Source organism: Chelmon rostratus, chromosome 16 (assembly GCF_017976325.1).
Source record: "Chelmon rostratus isolate fCheRos1 chromosome 16, fCheRos1.pri, whole genome shotgun sequence".
NCBI classification, from domain to species: Eukaryota; Metazoa; Chordata; class Actinopteri; order Chaetodontiformes; family Chaetodontidae; genus Chelmon; species Chelmon rostratus.
The window spans coordinates 2,640,220-2,662,233 of record NC_055673.1 but is presented as its reverse complement, the minus strand read 5'-3'; the positions used below and the strand labels follow the sequence as shown (position 1 = coordinate 2,662,233).

Sequence of the window (22,014 nt, the reverse complement as noted above, 5' to 3'; positions counted from 1 at the left end):
AATGCAGAATTAAATGAACACAGAAAGATTAACTTGATAGGAAGTAAGAAAAAATCGGAGTTCTGATGAAATGCTTATTTCTTTTGTAGTTCTGGACAGTTTCATCTCTTCAGGACAGTACAAGTTATTCAAATTTACTGTCTGAGGGGGGAATAATTCTTAGTGACGAAGGGTCACAAGCAAAGTTGGCATCTGGTGCTTTACACCCAACTCTTCTTCAGTCCTGAAGACGCTTGAAAACCTTGTTCAGAAACACCTGAGCTTTCTATTTTTTTCAAACTACACTGGAGCCTCTGAAAATGTCTTTTTTCTTGTTTTGATTACGTTTATGTTCTAAGTTAGTTTTATTTCAGATTTATTTTTTTAAAATCACAAATGGGTCTCTTAAGGCTTTCTGATGCGTGCAGCATGAGACTCCCTCCATCCTTAGAACCGGTTCAGTGAGAAACTTGTGATACTTGTCTGCATGATAAGGATCAGGTGAACTGTTTTCATGCTCCTGCATTCTTTCTGCAAGCCCTCGGTCTTCCTCTTTCACAGCAAAGTCAAACACCATCTGATGGACCTCTTGCGCCCTCTTGTGGTCAGAACTGTTTATAGCAGATACAATCATGCCACTTGGTTTGAGTTTCATCCAAAGTAAAACAGGCCATTAAACCAGTCAGACTTATCTCACATTACGTTTTTAAGTACGTGTCTTTAATTAATTGCTGAAAAGTAAGATTGTGTCACAGATGTTAAATCTTTCCTTTCATCAAGATTTTCATGACTTAAGAGTAAACATGTTGCATTTTAAACACATCTGTAGAAGCCACAACATTTTTATTCTGTAGAGTGTAAAAATCTTAACATTCAAGGTCTCCAGAGGAAACTGAGCAGGTCACTGTTGAGCGGAAATGACCCGACTCTGAAATGTAGTTTTACGGACCAGCAAGGACGTGCAAAAATGACAGACAATTTGGCGTCGTGGCTCAAAGTGGATCTACTTTCAGCCACCTGAGGCCGGATACAGCTGTCAGTTTAAGCTGCAACAGAACAGTTGCTGAATGGTCCACGTGCTGAAAGATGTCACCGCCTGTCGTGATGGAGGCCCTCAGCGAACAGCGGTCCTCAAAAACTTTCCCAGCGGGTTGCTCCTTTGCAGCGTCAGTCTCAGAGGCCAAAAAAGATCGACACAAATCAAGGATGGGACCATGAACTGCTAAAAAAAAAAAACACGTAACGACAAAAATGTTCTGCTCGCCATCAATGGGTGGTGTTAGTCCCAGAACAGAATTAATATAAAAAAACAGAAAACACACCCCTGACAAACAATAATCCACTTGAACTCTACTTAAAACCGCCATTTTTCTTAACCTTTTTTGACCGTTTCCCTCCTTGTCTCACTCCGCGAGGAGCTTCTGTTCACTCTGCTGCGTCTCACTCGTACTCGGCGATCAGCACCATCATGCCGACTCCGAACAGCAGGGCCAGAATCTCCATCAGAGACTGGCCGAAACTGGAGCGGCCCGCCAGCAGCTCTGGGAGCACGGTCACTGTGGCGATGTAAACGAACCCGCCGGCTGTGAACGGCAGGATCCAGGCGGTCGCCGCGGCGCCCACGCCCTCGGCCAATAGGGAGCAAGCTGTGCCTGCAAGAGCTCCCAGGGCTGTAAGCAGCTGTAGACACATAGCCTGATGGGAAAGAGGACCAGCATTACTTCTTGGCATTTTGCTGGTTTCCTTCTTAATCTTTCATGCAATTTTATAGTTTTATTAAAATATTTCTTAAATAAATCGACATAAAAAAAGGGACGCTGGGGGCTCGGTAACAAACTCAAGGAGTTGGATGTTGTGCAGTAGAGTTATCAGACCACATGTCTGTCCTGCAGGGTTTCACACTGTGTTTTATACTGAAGGTCTGAAGGAAAAGTCAGTTTCCATGAAGCTGCCACAACACTGGGCCACTAAACTGGAAAGATTCTTTATTCTTATTTCTGACTCTTAGAAACTACAGCTCGAGTAGTCCACTACCTTTCTTTTGGTGCAGCCAGACTGGACAAGGATGGCAAAGTCTCCGATCTCATGCGGGACCTCGTGCAGCAGGATGGTGAGGGTGGTGACGGCGCCAACCGTTGGACCAACCAGAAACGACGCTCCGATCGCCAGGCCGTCTGTGAAATTATGTGTGAAGTCGGCCGCGAGGTTCAGGTAACCTGACACCTTGATGTCTGTGTGGGCGAGGAGGACGGAGAGTAAATGGAGTTAATAGAGTCACGGCGTTTGACGCTGGAGCTCATAATGTTCTGATCAGACAGATCAAATATCAATTTGCTCTTAAAATGAAAAACATCTAAATAAAAGCTGCATCTGTCATGTCTGCAGCGTTTACTCGATAAAACATTTAGAATACATCACTGACCAGTATAAAGTAGAAACAAAACTTCACACTGAGTTCCTTTTGGAGCAGGAAGATTGTTTTAATATTTGATATTTGACTGATTCTGTAGTGAAAACAGCTTTTTGTGACGTTTGAAGTAAGCACTGATTTGTTCATTTGCAGGTCAAAAGGTTAAAAGCAGTGAGCACCAAGGCTGCACAATCCTCTATTAATGCAAACATTTTCAAATGATCAGTGTGTCCTCAGGTAGATTGAAACCCAGAGCGTTGGTGTTGTGAGACCCAAACCTGAGCATAAACCCATCTCTGCTCTGCTGAAGCAGCCGTACCACAGCCAACAAGTGAACTGCTGATTATCTGCTGATGTCTTTATGTTGTAAACACTGCAGTTTAGTAACTAAGCTGCTGGGTGTCTGATCACAGGTAGGTCTGTAGAAATCAACGTATTGCTCACCTGTGCTCTTCTGCCCCTCTTTTTTCTGCACATTCTCGTCTTTACTTCCTTTCTCCTCTTTCTTCTTCTCTTCCTTTTCTTCTTCTCCATCGCTGTCTTTTTCCTTGGGAGCATCTGAAAATGTTACATACAGATCGAATCAGCTGCAGATCGGCTACTGAGATCACGAGTCGTGACGACACCAGCTGACAGATTTTGAATATTCTGTCTGGAAGAATTTCAGAACAGCAGCATACCGTGCGAGTGGCTGTGGGAATGTCCGTGGCCATGCCCCCCCTTCACCAGACGCACAAACTTCTCTACAACCAGGAAGGCGATGATCCCACCGAGCACCCACAGACCCACTGACATCATGTGACCGTGGGCAGCTCCTGTGCAGATACAGATACGGGCTTTTGTTTCTTCGTTTTTGTGAATTTATTCGATCGATTTCCGCCCCCCCTTGAAGAAACAACATGAGTACCAACTGACTACTTAAAGTAAGAGAAAAGGCAATTACTGTGTACCGTGGGAGTGACCGTGGTCATGTGACTCTTCACTTTCGTGGGAGTGTCCGTGATCCTCTCCGTGGTGGGAGTGGGGCTCTGTGCAGGAAACAGACGGAAAAGTCAAGAATACAAACTGGCGATCCTGCAGCCGTGCTCTGACGAGCACGTGTTCGTCGTCGTCGTCAGCAGCCAACTGGAAACTTTGTTTTTGGTATCGGTGGCGGCTCTGAACATCTGAAGAACGAAGAAACTTCGCTTTCCTCAATAATTTTTTTTTTTTTTATGTATTTAGAACTCCAAACCTCTCAATAAAGCCCACAGAGGCTGAGCTGCTCCTGATATCCAAATGCTCCAAAAGGGTCTGAATTAATAAATGAGCATTTGATGGACCACAGGGTCGTATTTCAAAGGCTGTGAAAACAGGACAAACTAAACAAGCCTCGACACAAAGTGAAAGTGAGCTATGAGAGCAAAGAGCAACGTTAAGATGAGCCATGAGGGAAGAGCTACTGAACGAGAAAGACAACGAGAAAAAAACAGGTTTCTGCGGATCGACGGCCTACCCAGCGCGTGCGGTATGAGGTGGAGGAAGGCGTCGCCCAGCAGTCCACCTGAGGCGAAGCTGAGCAGCACCTTGAGCAGGTTCTGGTGCTGGTCGCTGTTGGACTGAACTGGGATCAGAAACAGGATGAGGAAAGGAGCCGCGCTGATCAGCAGCGTCGCTCCGATAGCCTGCAGAGGGGATGGAGGGAAGTTAACTTTTCATCAGCGCCTCGCAGGAGAGAAGCGTCACGCATGAAACAGGCAAAACAGGAAATAGAAGAAAGAAGTGGAGGAAAGGCAGTGATCTGTATGATCAATCAGTTTGGATCTGAGGTTACTGATCAGTACCAATAACTCAAAATGATAACATGAAAAGCCTGCTCGCTCCTGAGAGGCTTGTGGAGGAGGATAAAACTGATTACTCACTGACCCCCTAAGGGCTTAGATGACATAGCAAGGCCAAACGTGGCTGCATGCCATCGGGCTACAGAACAAGAAGTACACTGATTTATACGGAAACTGGCAAGTAAGAAGTAAAAGTAAAATGGGGGGGGCTTATTCTTGCCAAAAGTGAGATATATCTGCTCGCTAAATATGTAGCTAGAGCCAGGAAGTGGTTAGCTTAGCTTTGCATAGAGGCTGCAGCTAGCCACCTACCAGCACCTCTAAAGCTCGTTAATTAACATATTACATCTCGTTTATTTAGTCCAAACAAAAAACTAAGTGTTAAAATAAGGTGAGGTGTGCCTGACTACGTCTTGGCCAGATGGCGTGACTTCCTGTAGTTTCAGAACATTTCTGAACCTTTTAAGTCTTTCTGGTTGAATTGTTCAGTGCTGTGAAGCTGAATGGGAGGAAACAGAAACTCAGACCTGAGGGCTGCAGAGTCTTATCTAGTGTGACCCTGAGGAGCACCACTGTGACCCTGAGGAGCACCACTGTGACCCTGAGGAGCACCACTGTTGGTGCTGTAGAATAATAAAATACTGAGCATCTCTCTCACAAGTCTAACGTTAATACTCCTGCCCACATTTCAATCAGGCATTTTCCCGTTCTATGATCACACCTGTGTCCACATCTCCACCACGTCCCTCTTCTCGGCCTCCCTCTTCACCCTCTCCCCGCCGTGTGAGTGCCCGTGTCCGCTATCCTCTTTGTGCACCCGGACAACGTCCTCCTGATGAGCGTGCCCGTGTCCGTGATCATGGGAGTGTGCGTGTCCGTGATCATGGGAGTGTGCGTGTCCGTGATCATGGGAGTGTGCGTGTCCGTGATCATGAGCGTGTGCGTGTCCGTGATCATGAGCGTGTGCGTGTCCGTGATCATGAGCGTGTCCGTGTCCGTGATCGTGAGAGTGTGCGTGTCCATGGTGCTCCTCCTCAGGGGGAGGGAGGTTGGCCTCGGCGCTCCACTTGCTCGCCCCGTGGAACATCTTCACCTGAGCGCCGTGAGAGAGATCGTCTTCTCCGTGGGAGTGGCCATGGTGATGGTGGCCGTGGTGATGGTGGCCATGTCCGTGTCCATGGTCGCCATGGGAATGGCTATGAGCGATGGTCAAATGGGAGGCTAACAGGAGAACTGCAGATGTGACCACCGTCAGTGCCAGCAGACGTACGCAGCCCATATTATCCCCTCTGACAAAGAGAAAAGTGAAGAAGACACAGAAGAAATTAAAAACTCACAGGCTGTCTGATGATTATTCTCAGTTTATGCTAAACTGCAGACAAAAGCTGCTCTGATTTTATTGAATTTGTGGGAAACTGTGGCCACCGCTCAACAAAACTTCAGGCACACAGCTGCAGTGTTTTGAAATGACCTCAAGAGCTTCTCTAACATCGTAGAGACCAGCAAATAACACACACCAGTGCATCTTCAGCGAGACTGGGGTGCGTTCCCATATGTAGAGCAACCCTTCCTTCATCAGATCAGCCACTTTGTATTATTGTGCCAACACAACAGGTATTTAAATTGAGCTGGAATCCGGCCACTGCAGTGAGTCACAATGGGCCGTTGCTAATCAAATACAACAGCAGGATGTGTGGCTGTGCAACACATCTGGCAGTCTTGTGCTACACTGATGTTATGCTATGCTAAACTCATTCATTTGCTGCCCTGCCCTGATGTAACTGTTGTCATACTGCGTGCCGTGTGTACAGTATTAGCAGTCATCGACACCCGCTTATATGTGCGGGTTGTTTCATAGCGTGAACTGTAAGGACGAAATCTTCGCTAGCTAACTTAACAGTCACTCATTTGCATCTGACTTAGCTTCGTCTTGCTGCTGTTTATTTGCTGGCGGCTTCACACATCCGATGCGGATATAAAGCGGATAATCTCTGAGCTTTGAAGAGTGTGAGCGCCATCCTCACAGTAAACAAGAAAAGCCCCGCTCATCAAACAACGACCACTGATCGCCGGTTTCTCTAACTTGTAGCCCGCTAGCCGGCTAGCTAGCTAGTAACCAACTTGCTAACGTTTTGCTGCTGCAGGAAAACGCTGCGATAAATGCTGAAAAACAAACAGTTCATTCTCACCGGGTTGTGTCAGATATCACTGCCTCCGCTGGATTACTCTGCCCTGCGTACTAAATGTTCGGTTAACCGCTGATACTTCTGTCTGCGTTGATGCTACTGGTAAGACGTGGCATTCACTCAAGTATACTCAGCGAAATCTCGCGGGAACGCATTCCATTCCAAGTGAGCATCCTTCTGTGCTCCCTCGGCGTCTCTCCTTAGATTTAAAGATATGTTTGATTTTCCATGAGACGATTGAAATGCTATGTGTACTTATTTCATAATACTCTTCAAAACTTTAGCACTCATACATGCGAGAATCGTTCAATTTGTGAAGATGTAAAGAAGACACATGAGGGCTCATTGGAAACATCGCGAGATAAATCCAGTGCTTTGACTCATCTCTTGGCAGTGAGCAGGAGCGCTTTGGAGGAGTTAGAACCGGATCTGGGTCCGTTTGTGTGCTGAATTATAACTGACACCGCAAATAAGTAAATAATAAACGTGTGTTATCTGGTTCGCAGTGGATAATATTTTTATGAATATATTTGGTATGTTTGGTATCTATCGAAACATCACAATTAGTATTTTGTAAAAACATGTTTTGCTATGCAATTGGAAAGTTGCTACATGCAATGTAATAGCCTCTATAAAATTTTCATATTTCAACCTTTTATATTACATAAGTCCATAAAGGAATTAAATCAAGCCAATTTTACTGAAAACGCTGCGAGAGCTTTACAAGATACTGTGTGTGTGTGTGTGTGTGAAGCATTCAAGCTGTACAACAGAGACGTGCCTGTGAATATTCAGACAGAGACGTTTTTGAAGATCGCTTCAATAAAGCTGTATAAAAAAGAGGAGAGGGGAAACAGACACACTTCCTCTTCCTCCCGCAGGGAAAACCCGACCGGAGCCGAACAGCTGAAGCGGGTCGGTCGCGCCTCCTTGATCACAGTATGATGGAAAAGTTACTGTTGTTGCTTCTCTTGTGTCGCGTTTCATCACCAGGTAAGATCGCATGTTAAATCTTTACTTGGAGCTCTTTGCATTTTGCTCCTGCGCGGCTGAAACGCACGCTCATTTACTTTCACTTTCATACCGCTTGATCAAACGATCGGCCGGACCCCCCTTTCGCCTCAGAGCTGCCTTAATTCCTCGTGGCATCGATTCAACTGGTGCTGGAAACATACTGACATGACAGCGTCACGTGACTGTCTCCGTGAACTCGGTGCTTTGTTCACGCTGATCTCTTCTCTCCAGGTGTGATACTGCTGCAAGAGGCAGCCAGAAACAGGGCGTGGTGCACAATGATGGCAATAAATATTTGACAGTGCCTGACGTTTGCATGTAATGCTGAGACTGAGAGCAGAGAAAACACGACTTTAGCGCACATTTCAGCACCATGGACAGAGAGCGGGTCAGGTGGTCATTAGTCATTTGTTCACACTTCTCAGAAAATAAAGAAATTCAGTGGATGAGATGCTGATTTCTTCTTTCTAAACAAAAGGCCTGTGAATATTCTCATTCATCCAGGTCATTGTAAGCTTTAGGGCATTCAGTCGTTCGCAGCTGGACCTCGTCAGTTTGTCTTAGAAGACGTTTCGCCTCTCATCCGAGCAGGCTTCATCAGTTCATGCGCACCAGACTAGACAGGACAGCTCTAGTCTAATGAAATGGTGTTAGGTTCAAGTATTTATCCTTTGAGTGACGCCAACCCCCAAACCAAGGATGGTATCCCTCTATTGTGAGGCAAACGATCCCCCATTAAGGCGGGGTAGGGTGCAACCCTTGGGTGTCGACGACAGTCTGCCTCGTTGTCATTGGCAGGCTCCTTGAGCCATGCGTGAATGGCTTTGTTGTTTGTTGTCAGATGCTAAATTTTTGAATCTCTTTGGGAGAGATGAAAGGACAGCATTGTATGTGGGAGATAGGTGGTGTCTCAGACCTCCCCCTCTGTTCAGAGACGGCTTCTCTCACCCCTCTTTCAAACCATCTGTCTTGTCTGTCCAGAATATGCACATTTTTATCCTCAAAGGAGTGTGCTTCCTCCTTGAGGTGCAGGTAAACAGCTGAGTCTAGACCTGAAGAGTTAGCCCTTCTGTGTTGTGCCATGCGTCTGCTCAGTGGCTGTTTGGTTTCCCCAATATTCAAGTCTGTGTTAGTGTTAGTGTTACTCTGACCACACGAGCTGAGTCTTCAGTAGGCCCTGTAGTCATTCAAACATGCACACACTTACTAGATAAAGGGCTGTGCGGGGGAGGCTCAGGGAGGTCTCAATGCTGTTTGCAGGTTTATTTTAAAGATGCAAGTTGGTGGTTTGAATGAAAATAATTAAGCTGCAGGATGGTTTGTGTGAATAACACAAATGCTAATGTGCAAATGTACCCAAACAGTGCAATTCAGTTAAGATTCTAATGAAGCAAAGTAACTTACAGATCACCGTTGATGCAAGACTTATCCCAGATTGAACCACTAGATGTGCACAGTATACAGCTCTAAGCATGAAGCAGTCACAGGCCTTTCTGCAATATGCTTTGACAAAGCCAGCAATGTGTAACTGCAGTACAATCATCAGTCATCAAATACAACATCAGGCTGCTGCCGCTCACTGGACATTTTCTCTTTCTGTGTCTTATTTTTGTCTTTATGTTTCTGAAGCAGTCAAACCAGCCCGTCTGGCACCAACAGCCTCACAAAGTCATTTAAACCACCTTTCTTCTCCACTCTGATGCTCGAGTGTCTACATACCTAAATGAACTGAGTTGCTGCCACATGATCGGCTAATTAGATTTTCGTGTTAGCGGGCAGGTGAACAGGTGTGCAGAGTGGCCGGTCAGTGCATATGTTTGAACAGAATCATACTGAATGCATCATATTCACGATGAGTGTGATGATGATGAGTGTATATTCTTACTGAATGTGTAAACCTTGTTTGTCCTGCAGTGAAACACTCCCTGAAGTTCTTCTTCACTGGGTCTTCTGCAGTCCAGAACATTCCCGAGTTTTTGGGAGCTGCAGAGGTTGACGGGATCCCGGTGGGTTACTGCGACACCAACAGAAAGATCGTAGAACCAAAGCAGGAGTTGGTGAAAGCATTTTTCGAAAACGATCCTCAGCACCTGGAGTGGTACAACGGAGAGTGTTTTGAGAATCAGCCGAACTTTTTCAGAGCCACGATTCACAGTTTGATGCAGCTCTTCAACCAAGGAGGTACAGTATGTACTCTGTTATATTTAGTTTTTACTTTATACTCAGTGTTTGAGTGAGCTCCTGGATATCTGCTGGACGTGTTGATCACTTCAACATGACTAACTAATCCAGGACTGCAGGTGTCGCACAGGTGTGTCTTATTTTTTGTCTTTATGTCTTTATTAGAAAGCACCGGTTAAGAGATGTCCATGATTGGCACCTTAAACCCTAAACCATAGTGTGACCCACACTGTTGTGACAGTTTGATGTGCACAGAAGACAAGAAGACAAAACCACTTGGGTTTACTGCTGCTGGAAGTGCAGGACAATATCTGCCACTGTAACAGAAGTGTTGGATAGAAATTGGGTTTAATCACACAATGCACAATATTTCTAAGATCATCTTTCCGTTGGAGATTTTGTCTGTACATCATTATTAATCACAGTCTGTGTTTCTGTGTCAGGTGTCCATGTTTTACAGAGGAGGGATGGCTGTGAGTGGGACGATGAAACCGGACAGATTCATGGTTTTATGCTGTACGGTTATGATGGAGAAGACTTCATATCATTCGACCTGAAGACGTTGACATGGATCGCTCTGAAACCGCAGGCTGTCACCACCAAACTGAGATGGGATGCTGAGAAAACGAGAGGAGCATACGTTGAGGTGTTCCTCACTCGGCTTTGTCCCGAGTGGCTGAAGAAGTATGTGGCCTATGGAGAGAGCATTCTGCAGAGAACAGGTACGATCACATGACCTGATGTAGTTTCATGGACACAACAATGTTCATACAGCCTGCTCAGACTGACCTGCCATTGTTTTATCACTCCATCAGTTCTGTGCTGACGTTACTTTCCATCAGAGCAGAGTCTGTGACAGTCAGAGCACAGTGAGCATGAGTTCTCTCTCTCTCTGCAGAGCTCCCCTCAGTGTCTCTCCTCCAGAAGACTCCCTCCTCTCCAGTCAGCTGCCACGCTTCAGGTTTCTACCCTGACAGAGCCTCACTCATCTGGAGGAAAGATGGAGAGGAGCTTCACGAGGACGTGGACCTCGGAGAGATCCTCCCCAACCACGATGGAACCTTCCAGAGGAGCACTGACCTGAACGTTTCATCAGTCACACCTGAAGACTGGAGCAGGTACGACTGTGTGTTTCATCTCTCTGGTGTGAAGGACGTCGTCGTCACCAGACTGGACCAAGCAGAGATCAGGACCAACTGGGGTAAGACTGGTGTTGATTCGTCCACTTTGGGCTAACAGGGTAAATCTGGTTTACAACTTGGGTCTGGTTTTCAGAGTTTTGACCATCATTTCTATCAGTATATATCCTCAATAATATAACAAGCTTCTTCTCTGTAGCAGAGCAAATCAAAGTGTTACAGGAAACCAAAACTGCTGTTCAAGTGAGTGAAGGTCAGTCGACAGGTCACAGAATTCTGGGCCCAGCAAACCAAACTACTGTCATATTAATGAAGAATTCAGGCTGTAATTGGCAGTTTTCCGTCATTCTGTGAGCCACCGTGGTGATTTTATGTGGCCCACAGCACGAGGCTGCAGACAGCAGGACACAGTGAAGGGAGATGGTTACATGGGCGAGAAGTTGGAGGTGAGCAGCCTGCAGCTCTTTATCTATCAGCTCACTGTGGCTCCTTCTTCTTTCATTACTCGCTGCAATACTTCAATCTGATCCGCTGTTCAAAAATGTTTGTTTTGTCGAGGCTTCTTCGGTGAATGTTAGCGGTCAATGCAAAGCTCACTGACAAACACATTGTGTTTCCTGTGTCTGCTTCTTAATAGAAGTCAACTGGTGATTTGCCTTTTAAATGCTTTTAATGTGAAGCTGCAGCATTAGCAGTCATTTTATACAGCGTTTTTTTTTTCTAGAAATGACAGACACCAATAATACTGCAGGCATATATATCATCAGAGGGCTATAGGCTCAATCACCAGTGTAACCTCATTCAGTGATAATGTCTGAACAGACATTTGTATCAATGAAAATCATCTACATTCTCACTTTAAATATGAAAGTGGATTCTTTAAACAAACATTCATCTGCTTCCAGTGCTGGAGACAAAGTGTTAATGTTCAGTTTTGGTTCCAGGTTCTCCCTCAAAGGTTCCTGTTGGTGCAGTTGTTGGAGTTGTTGCAGGACTGCTGACACTCTGCATCGCTGGACTCCTCATCCGGAGAAGGAACAACAATTACAGTGAGTGAAGCCTTTTTCACAGGAGCCCTGAAAGTGAGACAAAAACATTATGGTGATCTGATTTGGTGAGGCGAATAAAAAAAGCTTTGCCAGGACCATTTTTCTAAGTTGTGGCAGTGAGAGTGGCACCTCAAAGTCTTTGTTGTTGTAATACTCGTTTCGGCCACAAGAGGCTGAAGTACACCACAACTCACTGTCACATCCGATTTAGAGCATTGGGGTAGTGGCGCACTTCGGCCTCTTGTGGCTGAAATGAAATGTTTACTGTTGGATTTAACGTGGAGGCTCAAGTCCAGGATCAAATGTTACAGGACATATTTATTCTGAAAATATAAAAGTATTGAAATGTGTGAGCTGGCAGATGTTCAGTAACTTAAAAGCCCAAAGAGCACAGTGGAGGTGTCCATCACATGTAAAGTTCCTCCCCTACCTTTATACTCTACATCTGTGAAATTTTGTTTCTCCAAAACATGCAAATGTGTTTTCTTTTTGTCTGTTCATGAATTGTGATTTGAGTTTTAATACTGTAATCTCTCATCTGTCTTTCAGGATCCAAACATGCAAGCAGTAAGTTTTGCTGTATTTGTTGTATTGTTTTTTAATTAAAATTAATCAACATGAGGTGTTTTCTCATGAGCATTAGTAATCAATCATTCATGTCCAGTCCATCTCTCATTTATAATTTTATCATTTCAAATTTAGACTCTTCATCATCGTCATCGAACCAACCTCCAGCTGCTGACTCAACACAGTGAGTTCAACAGTGTTTCAGCTTTGCTGTTCACAGAACAGTCCACTGGCATACAGAACACTTTTCACCCTGTATTTCATGTGCAGCTGATGTTTTTATTCACAGACTTTCTGCATCAGAAAGAATCTCCTCAGTCCATCCGTGATCCCGACAGGAAGCAGATGACAGTGTGTTCTGTCACATGAGAACATGCACACATTTGACTTCTGCTAGAGCAGAAATCAGTAGTGGAGGAAGTATTCAGATCCTTTACTGAAGTAAAAGTACCAATACCACAATGTCAGAGTACTTTATTACAAGTCCTGCTTTTAAAATCCGGCTCAAGTAAAAGCAAGTTATCAGCAGAATGTTCTCGAAGAATCAAAAGTAAAAGTACTCGTTCTGAAGGAAAATGTCCAGGGAGTGATATAATATTACAGCTGGAGCTAATTTTTACTACTTTATATACAGTCAAGTAGTTTAGCTGCTCCCAGCTCTGGGGTTGGGTCCCCTGTAAAGGGGCCGAGAGCCCTCAGAGTATGAAAGAAATAACAAATGTATTTGTTTTTGAAACTCTGAACCTTTTTGTTTTTTGTGTGAAATATTTGATATTTTCACCTCTTTGGGCCTCAATCAGTCATCGTATGTTTTTAATTCAAAATCTTTATCCGAAAAGTAATTCTGAATAAAAAAACACAACATTTCCCTCTGAAATGGAGCTGACTGGAAATATAAAGTATCTAAAAAAATACTTCAGTGAAGTACAATTACCTCAAAAATGGAGTACAGAACTTAAGTGAACTTAGTAACTTTCCACTACTGACAGATACAGAAATCGCTGACATCATGAAGTTTAATCATGTCCAATATGAACTCCAATAAGTACCTGATCAGTTATTGATCTTGTCATGTATTGATCAGTGTTGACAGACTCCCAGTGAGGATTAGAAGAGGACTCCAATCACGTTACTGTGGCAGAAAAACTGTTACTTCTTTTCTAGAGAGAACTTGGTGCTAATTTGTAAAAGACATGGCGTGGCTGCAGGTTTTTGTTCCAACCAGTCAAGAGGTCAGCGAATCATCAGCTGGAGACTGAGATCAGCTGATTAAATGAGTCCAGCCTGGTGGGCCCCCCCTGGTGGAAATAAATCTAACAGTTTATATCTAACAACAGCGACAATTTACAACACTTTGGGAAGGTTTTCACAACAGCAGACAGCAGAGTTTAACACCAACACACTGTATGTGAAAGCAGCCACACACTCAACATTGAACTAATGCATGAGAACAGCCGGGACATGACGAGGGCGAGACGGCACCTGGACGCGGACTAGAGATGTGACCCACAACCAGTTCTCCATAGTTTAGAATGATGCAGCGCAGTGAGTGTTTTTGCATTTACACTCGTTTCATTTCTCCTTCTGTCTGATTTTTAGGAAAGTGACCAGAATGAACCACTTCAGTGATTTTTTTTTTCATCTTTTCCTGTTTGATGTTTGGACTTTTGAAACACACTAATGGAGAATGTGGAAGCAGAATCATGAGTTATCATTGTACCTGTTCTATTTTCTGTTGTTGTGTTCTCCAGTGAGCTCTGATGGAGGTCCCACTGAGTGAGTCCAGATGAAAACAGATGTTCTGTGGAGGATAAACACAGGATGGGCGGCCTGGATGTCCCGTGTGTGTCTGTCCACGTCTTCAGGAACACGACACATAATTATGGCTCCTTGCCAATTGGTCGAATGTTGAGTAACTTTTCTTTGTCTAGAAGACGGCGATGAAACATGGAGACTGCTGCCTGTGAATGACTTTTCCTGACTGTAGTTTTCACTCAGGTGTGTTTCTTTATTGCAGCTACATTAATAAAAATATCTTTAACTTACAACCATCAGTGACAAGACTCTGCACTAAACCCCAGCTGTAAACTCTCGTCTCTTCATTGTGTAAGACAATTCTGGAGTTTTTACATAAAAAGCTGAATGACTTACACCAAGATGAATGACTGACCTGCCCGCAGGACGTGAAACTGCTTTTTAACTTTTAAATGTGGATGAAGTCAAATCTTTATCTTCTGTTTTTTAGCTGCTGTTACATTTTATGTGTGTTCATTTATGTTCCCTGTTTTTTACGATCTGTTATTTGAAACACATGCACTTTACTCTGTGTGTGTGTGCGTGCGTGTGTGTGCGTGTGTGGCTGAGCTTTGCATCCCTCCTGCTAATACAGGTGATTTACACTTACCTTCCACAAACTAATAAAAGTGTGATGGAGCTCTGATTGATGTTTTCTGTTGGTTCATTTTTGAGTTCAGTCATTTAATGATCTGTGAGGTTTGTGTCGACATGTGATGTGAAAGATGTTATTTATGGAAGAAATCACAAACACACAGGGCTGATGGAAAAACTGTATGAACAACTATGTCCAAAGTTCAGTGTGTGGAGCTTGTGCACACTTATTGTGGCCTCTATGAAGTAGACACAGAAGTTTTCATGTACTTTCAAACCTGTTTTATGAACTTCTGTATTGGATCAAACGTGTTGCAGCAAATGGAGCAAAAACCTTTTAAAACCTCTCCGGTGTGTTTGAATAAACTGTCCTTTTAAAGCTGTTTTTCCAGGTAGAAACTGGATCTTGGTCCAGTGTTGAAGTCCTTGTCAGCCTCTGACAGATATGCAGGATGTTTTGATGCTGAACCTGTCAAAGACAAGTCCAGGCCAGTCCAGACCAGCACTGATGCTGCTCTGCTTCACTTGTTTTTGACAGAATCAAACTCTGTCAGCATAGAAAAATATGAAAAATATGACCATTCAGTGCAGGATGAGGCTGATTGATACGATTGACTGTGATATTTTAATCAATTGTCTTGAACAGTTTTTTGGTCTTTCTGACAGTGTGTTAAACTGGTTTCAAACGATGTCAGAAATATGACATCTGGTTTCAGTGGCGTGCAGTGGCCCAGTTTTTGAAAAACGCGCACTAAAGTGCCCTCTTGGACTCCAAAACGCGTGCTAAAGTGCCCTCTTGGGAGCCAAAACACATGCTAAAGTGCCCCCTGGGAGGCAAAACACGCTCTAAAGTGCCCTCTTGGATGCCAAAACGTGTGCTAAAGTGCCCCATGGGAGCCAAAACACACGCTAAAGTGCCCCCTGGGAGCCAAAACACGTGTTAAAGTGCCCTCTTGGGAGCCGAAACGCATGCTAAAGTGCCCTCTTGGGAGCCAAAACGCGTGCTAAAGTGCCCTCTTCAGTGGCGAGGATGTGCTATATGTGCCCTTTTTTTCCTTTTCGCCCCTGCCCTTCAAAAAGTCTGTGCACGCCACTGTCTGGTTTGTGGTTGCAGGGAGCTGATTGGTCCATTACTGTTCTCATTATACATGCTGCCACTTGGTGACGTCATTAAAAAGCACAAGTTTCAAGTTTTCAAGTTTCCATAGTTTTGCAGATGACACACAACTGTACATCTCTGTCAAATGATGCTGCGGCTACAGACTCCATTAGTAGCTGTCTGTTGGCAATAAATAAATGGATCATCAATAATTTCTTCAAGTTAAATGAGAACAAAACTGAAATTCTACAAGTCAGCCCCAAAACAAAAAGAGATATGGTTTTTATTAATCTAGAGAAATTACACTCTTGGTGTTCTCCCAGACTCAGGTCCAAGATTCAAGTCCCACATCAACAAGGCGCCAAAAACTCAGAAACAGCTAAATATGATCATTTCTGAATCCAAAAGATGCTGAAAACCGCTTCATGCCTTTATTTCAAGCCGACTCGATTACTGTGAGGCACTGAAGAGAAGCACTGAGAGACTTCAGCTCAATCAAACCTCTGCAGCTCGGCTCTGAACCAGAACCAAGAGGAGGGACCACATCAGTCCAGTTTCAGCTGCTCTGCACTGGCTTCCTGTGACACTCACAGCTGATTTTAAGGTCCTCCTTGTATACAAAGCCCTTAATGGACCAGGGCCAAGCTACATTGCTAACTCCCTCATTTATCATCCATTATCATGCTTTATTATATTATTTATTATTTACTATAATTTATAAATTGTGTATTTTATGGGATTTGTGCATTCTGTGTACTCTCCTTTTCACTTCATTTTATATTCAGTTTTATTTTCCATCTTATGTTGCGCATTCTCTTTATTCTAATTTCATCATTCTTTGCATCTTGTTTTTACTATTATTATCAAGTGGGTTTTATTTCTTTGCCATGACGAATAAAGTTTGTCATGGTTATTATTTAGCTGTCAACATGAATGAAACTTCTTTTATATTTTCCATCAGTGAGAACCTGTTGTGTCACATTGCTTCAGGTACAGACTGAATCCCCGCCCCTCTTTCTCCAGCAGAAGAACTTCTGGACGGAAGACGGACCAGCGGAATTTAATCCGCACGTCATCATCAAAAAAGATGAAAAAGTTATTTTTGTTTCTTGTCTTCTGTCACGTGTCATCATCAGGTAAGAACACCTTTTAAATCTTCACCATAAACTCTCTCATGTCGTGGCTGCAGGATACAGTCTTTACTTTCACTTTTACCTCAGCTGGATCCCTGCAAACCTTACATGGATCCGAGTGTTAACGGCAGGTGAATGACACAAACTCCCTCCTGAAATAGTCAGACCTGCAAACCAGACCAGCAAAAATATGTTTGAAGTAATCCAGCACAGCAGGAGGCAGATTGCTGGATGTTCTATGAGATGGTCTTTTTATTACTTCACGTATAATCACATGTGTATTATGATTCATATCTATTATCTAGTTGAGTCAAGGTTCAGTCGTCTTTGGCCTTTTTTCAACATCCAAATGTTTGTCTGGATGAGACTTTTTGTTTTAATTGAATCATCATATTTATGATGAGTGTATATTCTTACTGGATGTGTAAACCTTGTTTGTCCTGCAGTGAAACACTCCGTGAAGTTCTTCATAACTGCATCTTCTGGAATCCCAAATGTCCCAAAGTTTGAGGCAAATGTTGAGGTTGACGGGATCCTGGTGGGTTATTGCACCACCGACAGAGAGATTATTGAACCAAAACAGGACTGGGAGAAAAAAATAATTGAAAATGATCTTCAGCAGCTGGAGTGGTACTTTGGAGAGTGTTTTCAGAATCAGCCAAAATTTTTCAAAGCCACGATTTGCACTTTGATGCAGCTCTTCAATCAAAGTGGAGGTAAAGTATGGATTATGTTACATTTTACTTTTTACTTCATAAACTGTTCTGCATCCCAGTTGTAAAGTTACCTTCGCAGTTATCAACTGAATCCAGCCCGCCGAACCGTCCAATACAATCATATGACAGCCCCATGATAGAGGCTTTGTTACAGCCGTGTTTGTTTTAAAGTGCTCCATAAATTAAGTTTCCTTGAATTGAGTTAAGGCAAAATATCTTCGGGTGGTTAACTGTGGTATAGGTGATAGGAGCCTGGCTGATAAAGGCTAAAAATGCCTTCAGTTTTGCAATAAAATAAAAAATACATATAGAAACAATAAACAACAAATAATAATGTTAGGCCAAAATGTGAATTTTATTTCATTTTATTTGAGTGTCCAGCCCCCAACATGTCTGAAAAAAACTCCATGAATAAATGCTGTGGTCGCTGGAATGGTACCGTTTCAGCTGATGGTAAAGACTTGTAATGTTTCCCATCTTCACTTTCAGCACTTTGGCAAAACATAGGATGTAAAACAAACATCAGGTTTGTTCAACAGGTGTTTGAGAAATTGGTCATTTTGGCTCCCTTTTATTGTGCTTATGAATAATGAGCTTTGTCGTCATTACATCCACCTTTGTCAGCAGTAGCAGATGTCACATGGAAAGACGAGCAACTGAGACGCTGCCTGAGCTGTAACTGATGTCTGGATTTCCAGCTCTTGGGTGTTAAATACTCAAACTTTTCCAACATCAGTATCTACGTATGCATGTCCAGATTTGTCTGCATATTTACAAATCTCAATACAAATCTGAATACAGTTTCTTTTTTAATCATTTAACTGATCACACACACTGATTCTGAATACACATTTGCAGATTTCTGAACACATTCATGCATCTCAGTATGTGTTTCTTGTGACGGCAGTGCAGACCGCCAGAACAAGGAAGCAAGAGGTTGGAACCAGATGCAGCAGCGTTAGTGCAGGTCAAGCTATTTATTAATCACAAAGGCAACAACAAAAGGCTTAGAGGAATGGTGTAACAGGCAAAGGGCAAATCCAAAGAACTAAGTCCAAATAGGCAAACAAATCCACAAAGGGAGCAGAAATCCCCAAATCCAAAGACAAGCAAGGTCCAAGGAAAAAACAAAGCAAGTATAAAAAAAATACTGGAAAACAGGAAAACACTGGGAATGCTAGAAAGAGGCTAGAAGTGAAAACACTGAAGAAAAGAAAATAAGAACAACAAGAAGAAATCAACAATTACAAAGATGGGAAGACACAGGAAGTAAAGGAAAACTTTCAACATTTAACTGGAAATAACAAAACCAAAACCATGACACATCTTTGACACATTCACAAATCTGATAACACACAAAGGGATCGAGATCCAGTTACACAACTGTGACAAATCATCAAAATGTTTTCATAGTTACGCACATACACAGGAGGAAAATTAAAGGTATACATCCACCACTGGAACAGTAATAGTGGATTTAATCACTCATCACACAATGCAACAATATTTTAAGATCATCTTTCCATTGAAGATTTCGTCTGTACATCATTATTAATCACAGTCTGTGTTTCTGTGTCAGGTGTCCATGTTTGACAGAAGATGAGTGGCTGTGAGTGGGATGATGAAACCGGAGAGATTCGTTGTTTTATGCAGTACGGTTACGATGGAGAAGACTTCATATCATTCGACCTGAAGACGCTGACATGGATCGCTCTGAAACCGCAGGCTGCCACCACCAAACTGAGATGGGATGATGAGATAACTAGAATAAATAACATTAAGACTGAGCTCACTAAGACTTTTCCTGAGTGGCTGAAGAAGTATGTGGCCTATGGAGAGAGCATTCTGCAGAGAACAGGTACAATCACATGACCTGATGTAGTTTCATGGACACAACAATGTTCATACAGCCTGCTCAGACTGACCTGCCATTGTTTTATCACTCCATCAGTTCTGTGCTGACGTTACTTTCCATCAGAGCAGAGCCTGTGACAGTCAGAGCACAGTGAGCATGAGTTCTCTCTCTCTCTGCAGAGCTCCCCTCAGTGTCTCTCCTCCAGAAGACTCCCTCCTCTCCAGTCAGCTGCCACGCTTCAGGTTTCTACCCTGACAGAGCCTCACTCATCTGGAGGAAAGATGGAGAGGAGCTTCACGAGGGCGTGGACCTCGGAGAGATCCTCCCCAACCACGATGGAACCTTCCAGATGAGCGCTGACCTGAACCTTTCATCGGTCACACCTGAAGACTGGAGCAGGTACGACTGTGTGTTTCATCTCCCTGGTGTGAAGGACGACGTCGTCACCAGACTGGACCAAGCAGAGATCAGGACCAACTGGGGTAAGACTGAGATCAGTATGTGGACCTGGACTGGACTACAGATGTTTTGACCAAAGTATTTGTTGTCACTTCAGATGTGGACGAGTTGTGAGGATGTGAACTCTTGGTTCTGATTTTCAAATCTTATCTTTGAGCTAACAGGATAATTCCAGTTTGCAGCTTGTGTCTGATTTTCATACTTTTGTCATTTCTATCTGTTACGATGACACTGAACTCATCAAAGTCATCGATGATGTCGGGGACACAGTGACGTCACTGCTCACTCGAGGTGTGAATGTTGTGTTTTGGCTTCAGTTCCTCCCCCGGAGTTTCCTGTTGTTGCTGTTATTGCAGTTGTTATCGGGCTGCTGCTGCTGCTGCCGCTCTTCATCGCCGGACTCTTCATGTGGAGAAGGAACAATAACGGTGAGTGAAGCCATTTTTCCTCCACTGTTGGATTTAACACGCAGTTTCATGCCGAGGAGAACATGTCAAATTTATTCTGAAAGGATAAAAGCTTTGAAAAGTGTGAGCTGGCTGATGTTGAACACAGTAAAGGTCCTGAACAGATGTGCTGTATACAGTCTGTCAGTCAGTGGAACAAACATGTTTTCTTTTGTGTCCTTTCATATATTCTGATTTCACTTTTAGTACTTTAATCTCTCATCTGTGTTTCAGGGTTCAGACCTGCAAACAGTAAGTTTTTCTTTCCTGTTTATTTTGTTGTTTTATGATTATGTTTGAATTTGTGTCTCTAAATTTCAAATTAAATTATTTCACTTCATTTCTGCTTCAAGCTTCAGACTCTTCATCATCGTCATCAGACAGAAATCCAGCTGCTCAGCGATCACAGTGAATGCGTCACTGTTTCAACTATGCTGTTCACACAACAGTTCACTGGAATGATGTCCAGTTTTCATCCTGTATTTCACGTGCAGCTGATGTTTATAATCCATCCATGATGACTGCAGGAAGCAGATGGTACTGGGTTCTGTTGTATTACTCCACGCACACATTCGATGCCTGTTAGACCAGAAATCAACAGAGGTGGAAGAATTCAGATCTTATACTTAGTAAAAGTACCAATACAACAATGTAAAAATACTCTATTACGAACAAAGTCCTGCTTTTTTAAAAAGGGAAAGGGAAATCTTTAAATGTGTTATTTATCAATCAAACCTTATTTCTATAGCGCCTTCCAGCATCCAAAAGGAGCACAAGGCGCTTAACAAAGAAGAATAAAAACAACAAATCAATAAAATAAATAAAATTGTTAATTGATTTATTCACTGGTGTTATGATCTGTTCTTTTCTGAAAAGCTGCATTAATTGACTTTTAAGTCGGGTTCTGCAGCCCTCCTATTATTACACATCTGATTCATGAATACCATCCATAAAATTATGGTATGATATGGTACGATAAGCCAGGCCAGTCCAGAACAGCACTGATGCTGCTCTGCTTCACTTTCAACAAAAGATCCAGAAATGTTAACTGTGGAATGAGGCAGATGTTGATGACAGATAATTTTAATAAATATCACATATTAAAACAGCCATTCGTGTAACGATGTGACATTATTTGCCACAGTGTGGTGCAGTGTCGTGTAAAGTGTGACAACAAAGCAGCCTAACTCAGAAATGTGTTTGTCCTCCAGTGAAGCACTCTGTGAAATACATGCTCACTTCGTCCTACGGAGTCAGAAGCATCCCAGAGTTTGTGGCCGTCGCAGTGGTTGATGAAGGCTCCTGCCTCAGGTGATTTTTTGTTGGATTGACTTTTTCTAACAGTATCTCCCTTTTGTCTTGCAGCATTGCATTATGAATAGTTTTATCTTTTTGTAGCCTCCATAGCACATTAGTGGTTATTTTTGCAGGAATTGCATGAACACAGAGATAATTTACATCTCTCAAAGCTAATTATTGACGAAGCTGTTTGGTAGGCTTTACTATGAGTACAGTTGTCTGATATAGTTATGACCTGAAACCTGCTTTTAAAACATTTCAGTGGCTTCTGCAT

General features: G+C 43.2%; 1 protein-coding gene and 1 pseudogene across 1 annotated transcript; one reads left to right on the top strand and one right to left on the bottom strand.

Annotated features, from left to right (window-relative positions):
- Positions 1-220: 220 nt before the first annotated feature.
- On the bottom strand, positions 221-6,520 carry slc39a7 (solute carrier family 39 member 7). Its single transcript, XM_041955875.1, has 8 exons — positions 6,399-6,520; positions 4,931-5,498; positions 3,885-4,053; positions 3,340-3,417; positions 3,070-3,204; positions 2,834-2,947; positions 2,014-2,210; positions 221-1,674 (listed from the first exon to the last, which is right to left on the bottom strand). The coding sequence occupies exons 2-8, from the start codon at positions 5,486-5,488 to the stop codon at positions 1,420-1,422; spliced, it is 1,506 nt and encodes a 501-aa protein (XP_041811809.1). The 5' UTR covers positions 5,489-5,498; positions 6,399-6,520; the 3' UTR covers positions 221-1,419.
- A 743-nt stretch (positions 6,521-7,263) lies between these two features.
- LOC121619993 lies at positions 7,264-21,554 on the top strand (annotated as a pseudogene).
- The last annotated feature ends 460 nt before the right edge of the window (positions 21,555-22,014 follow it).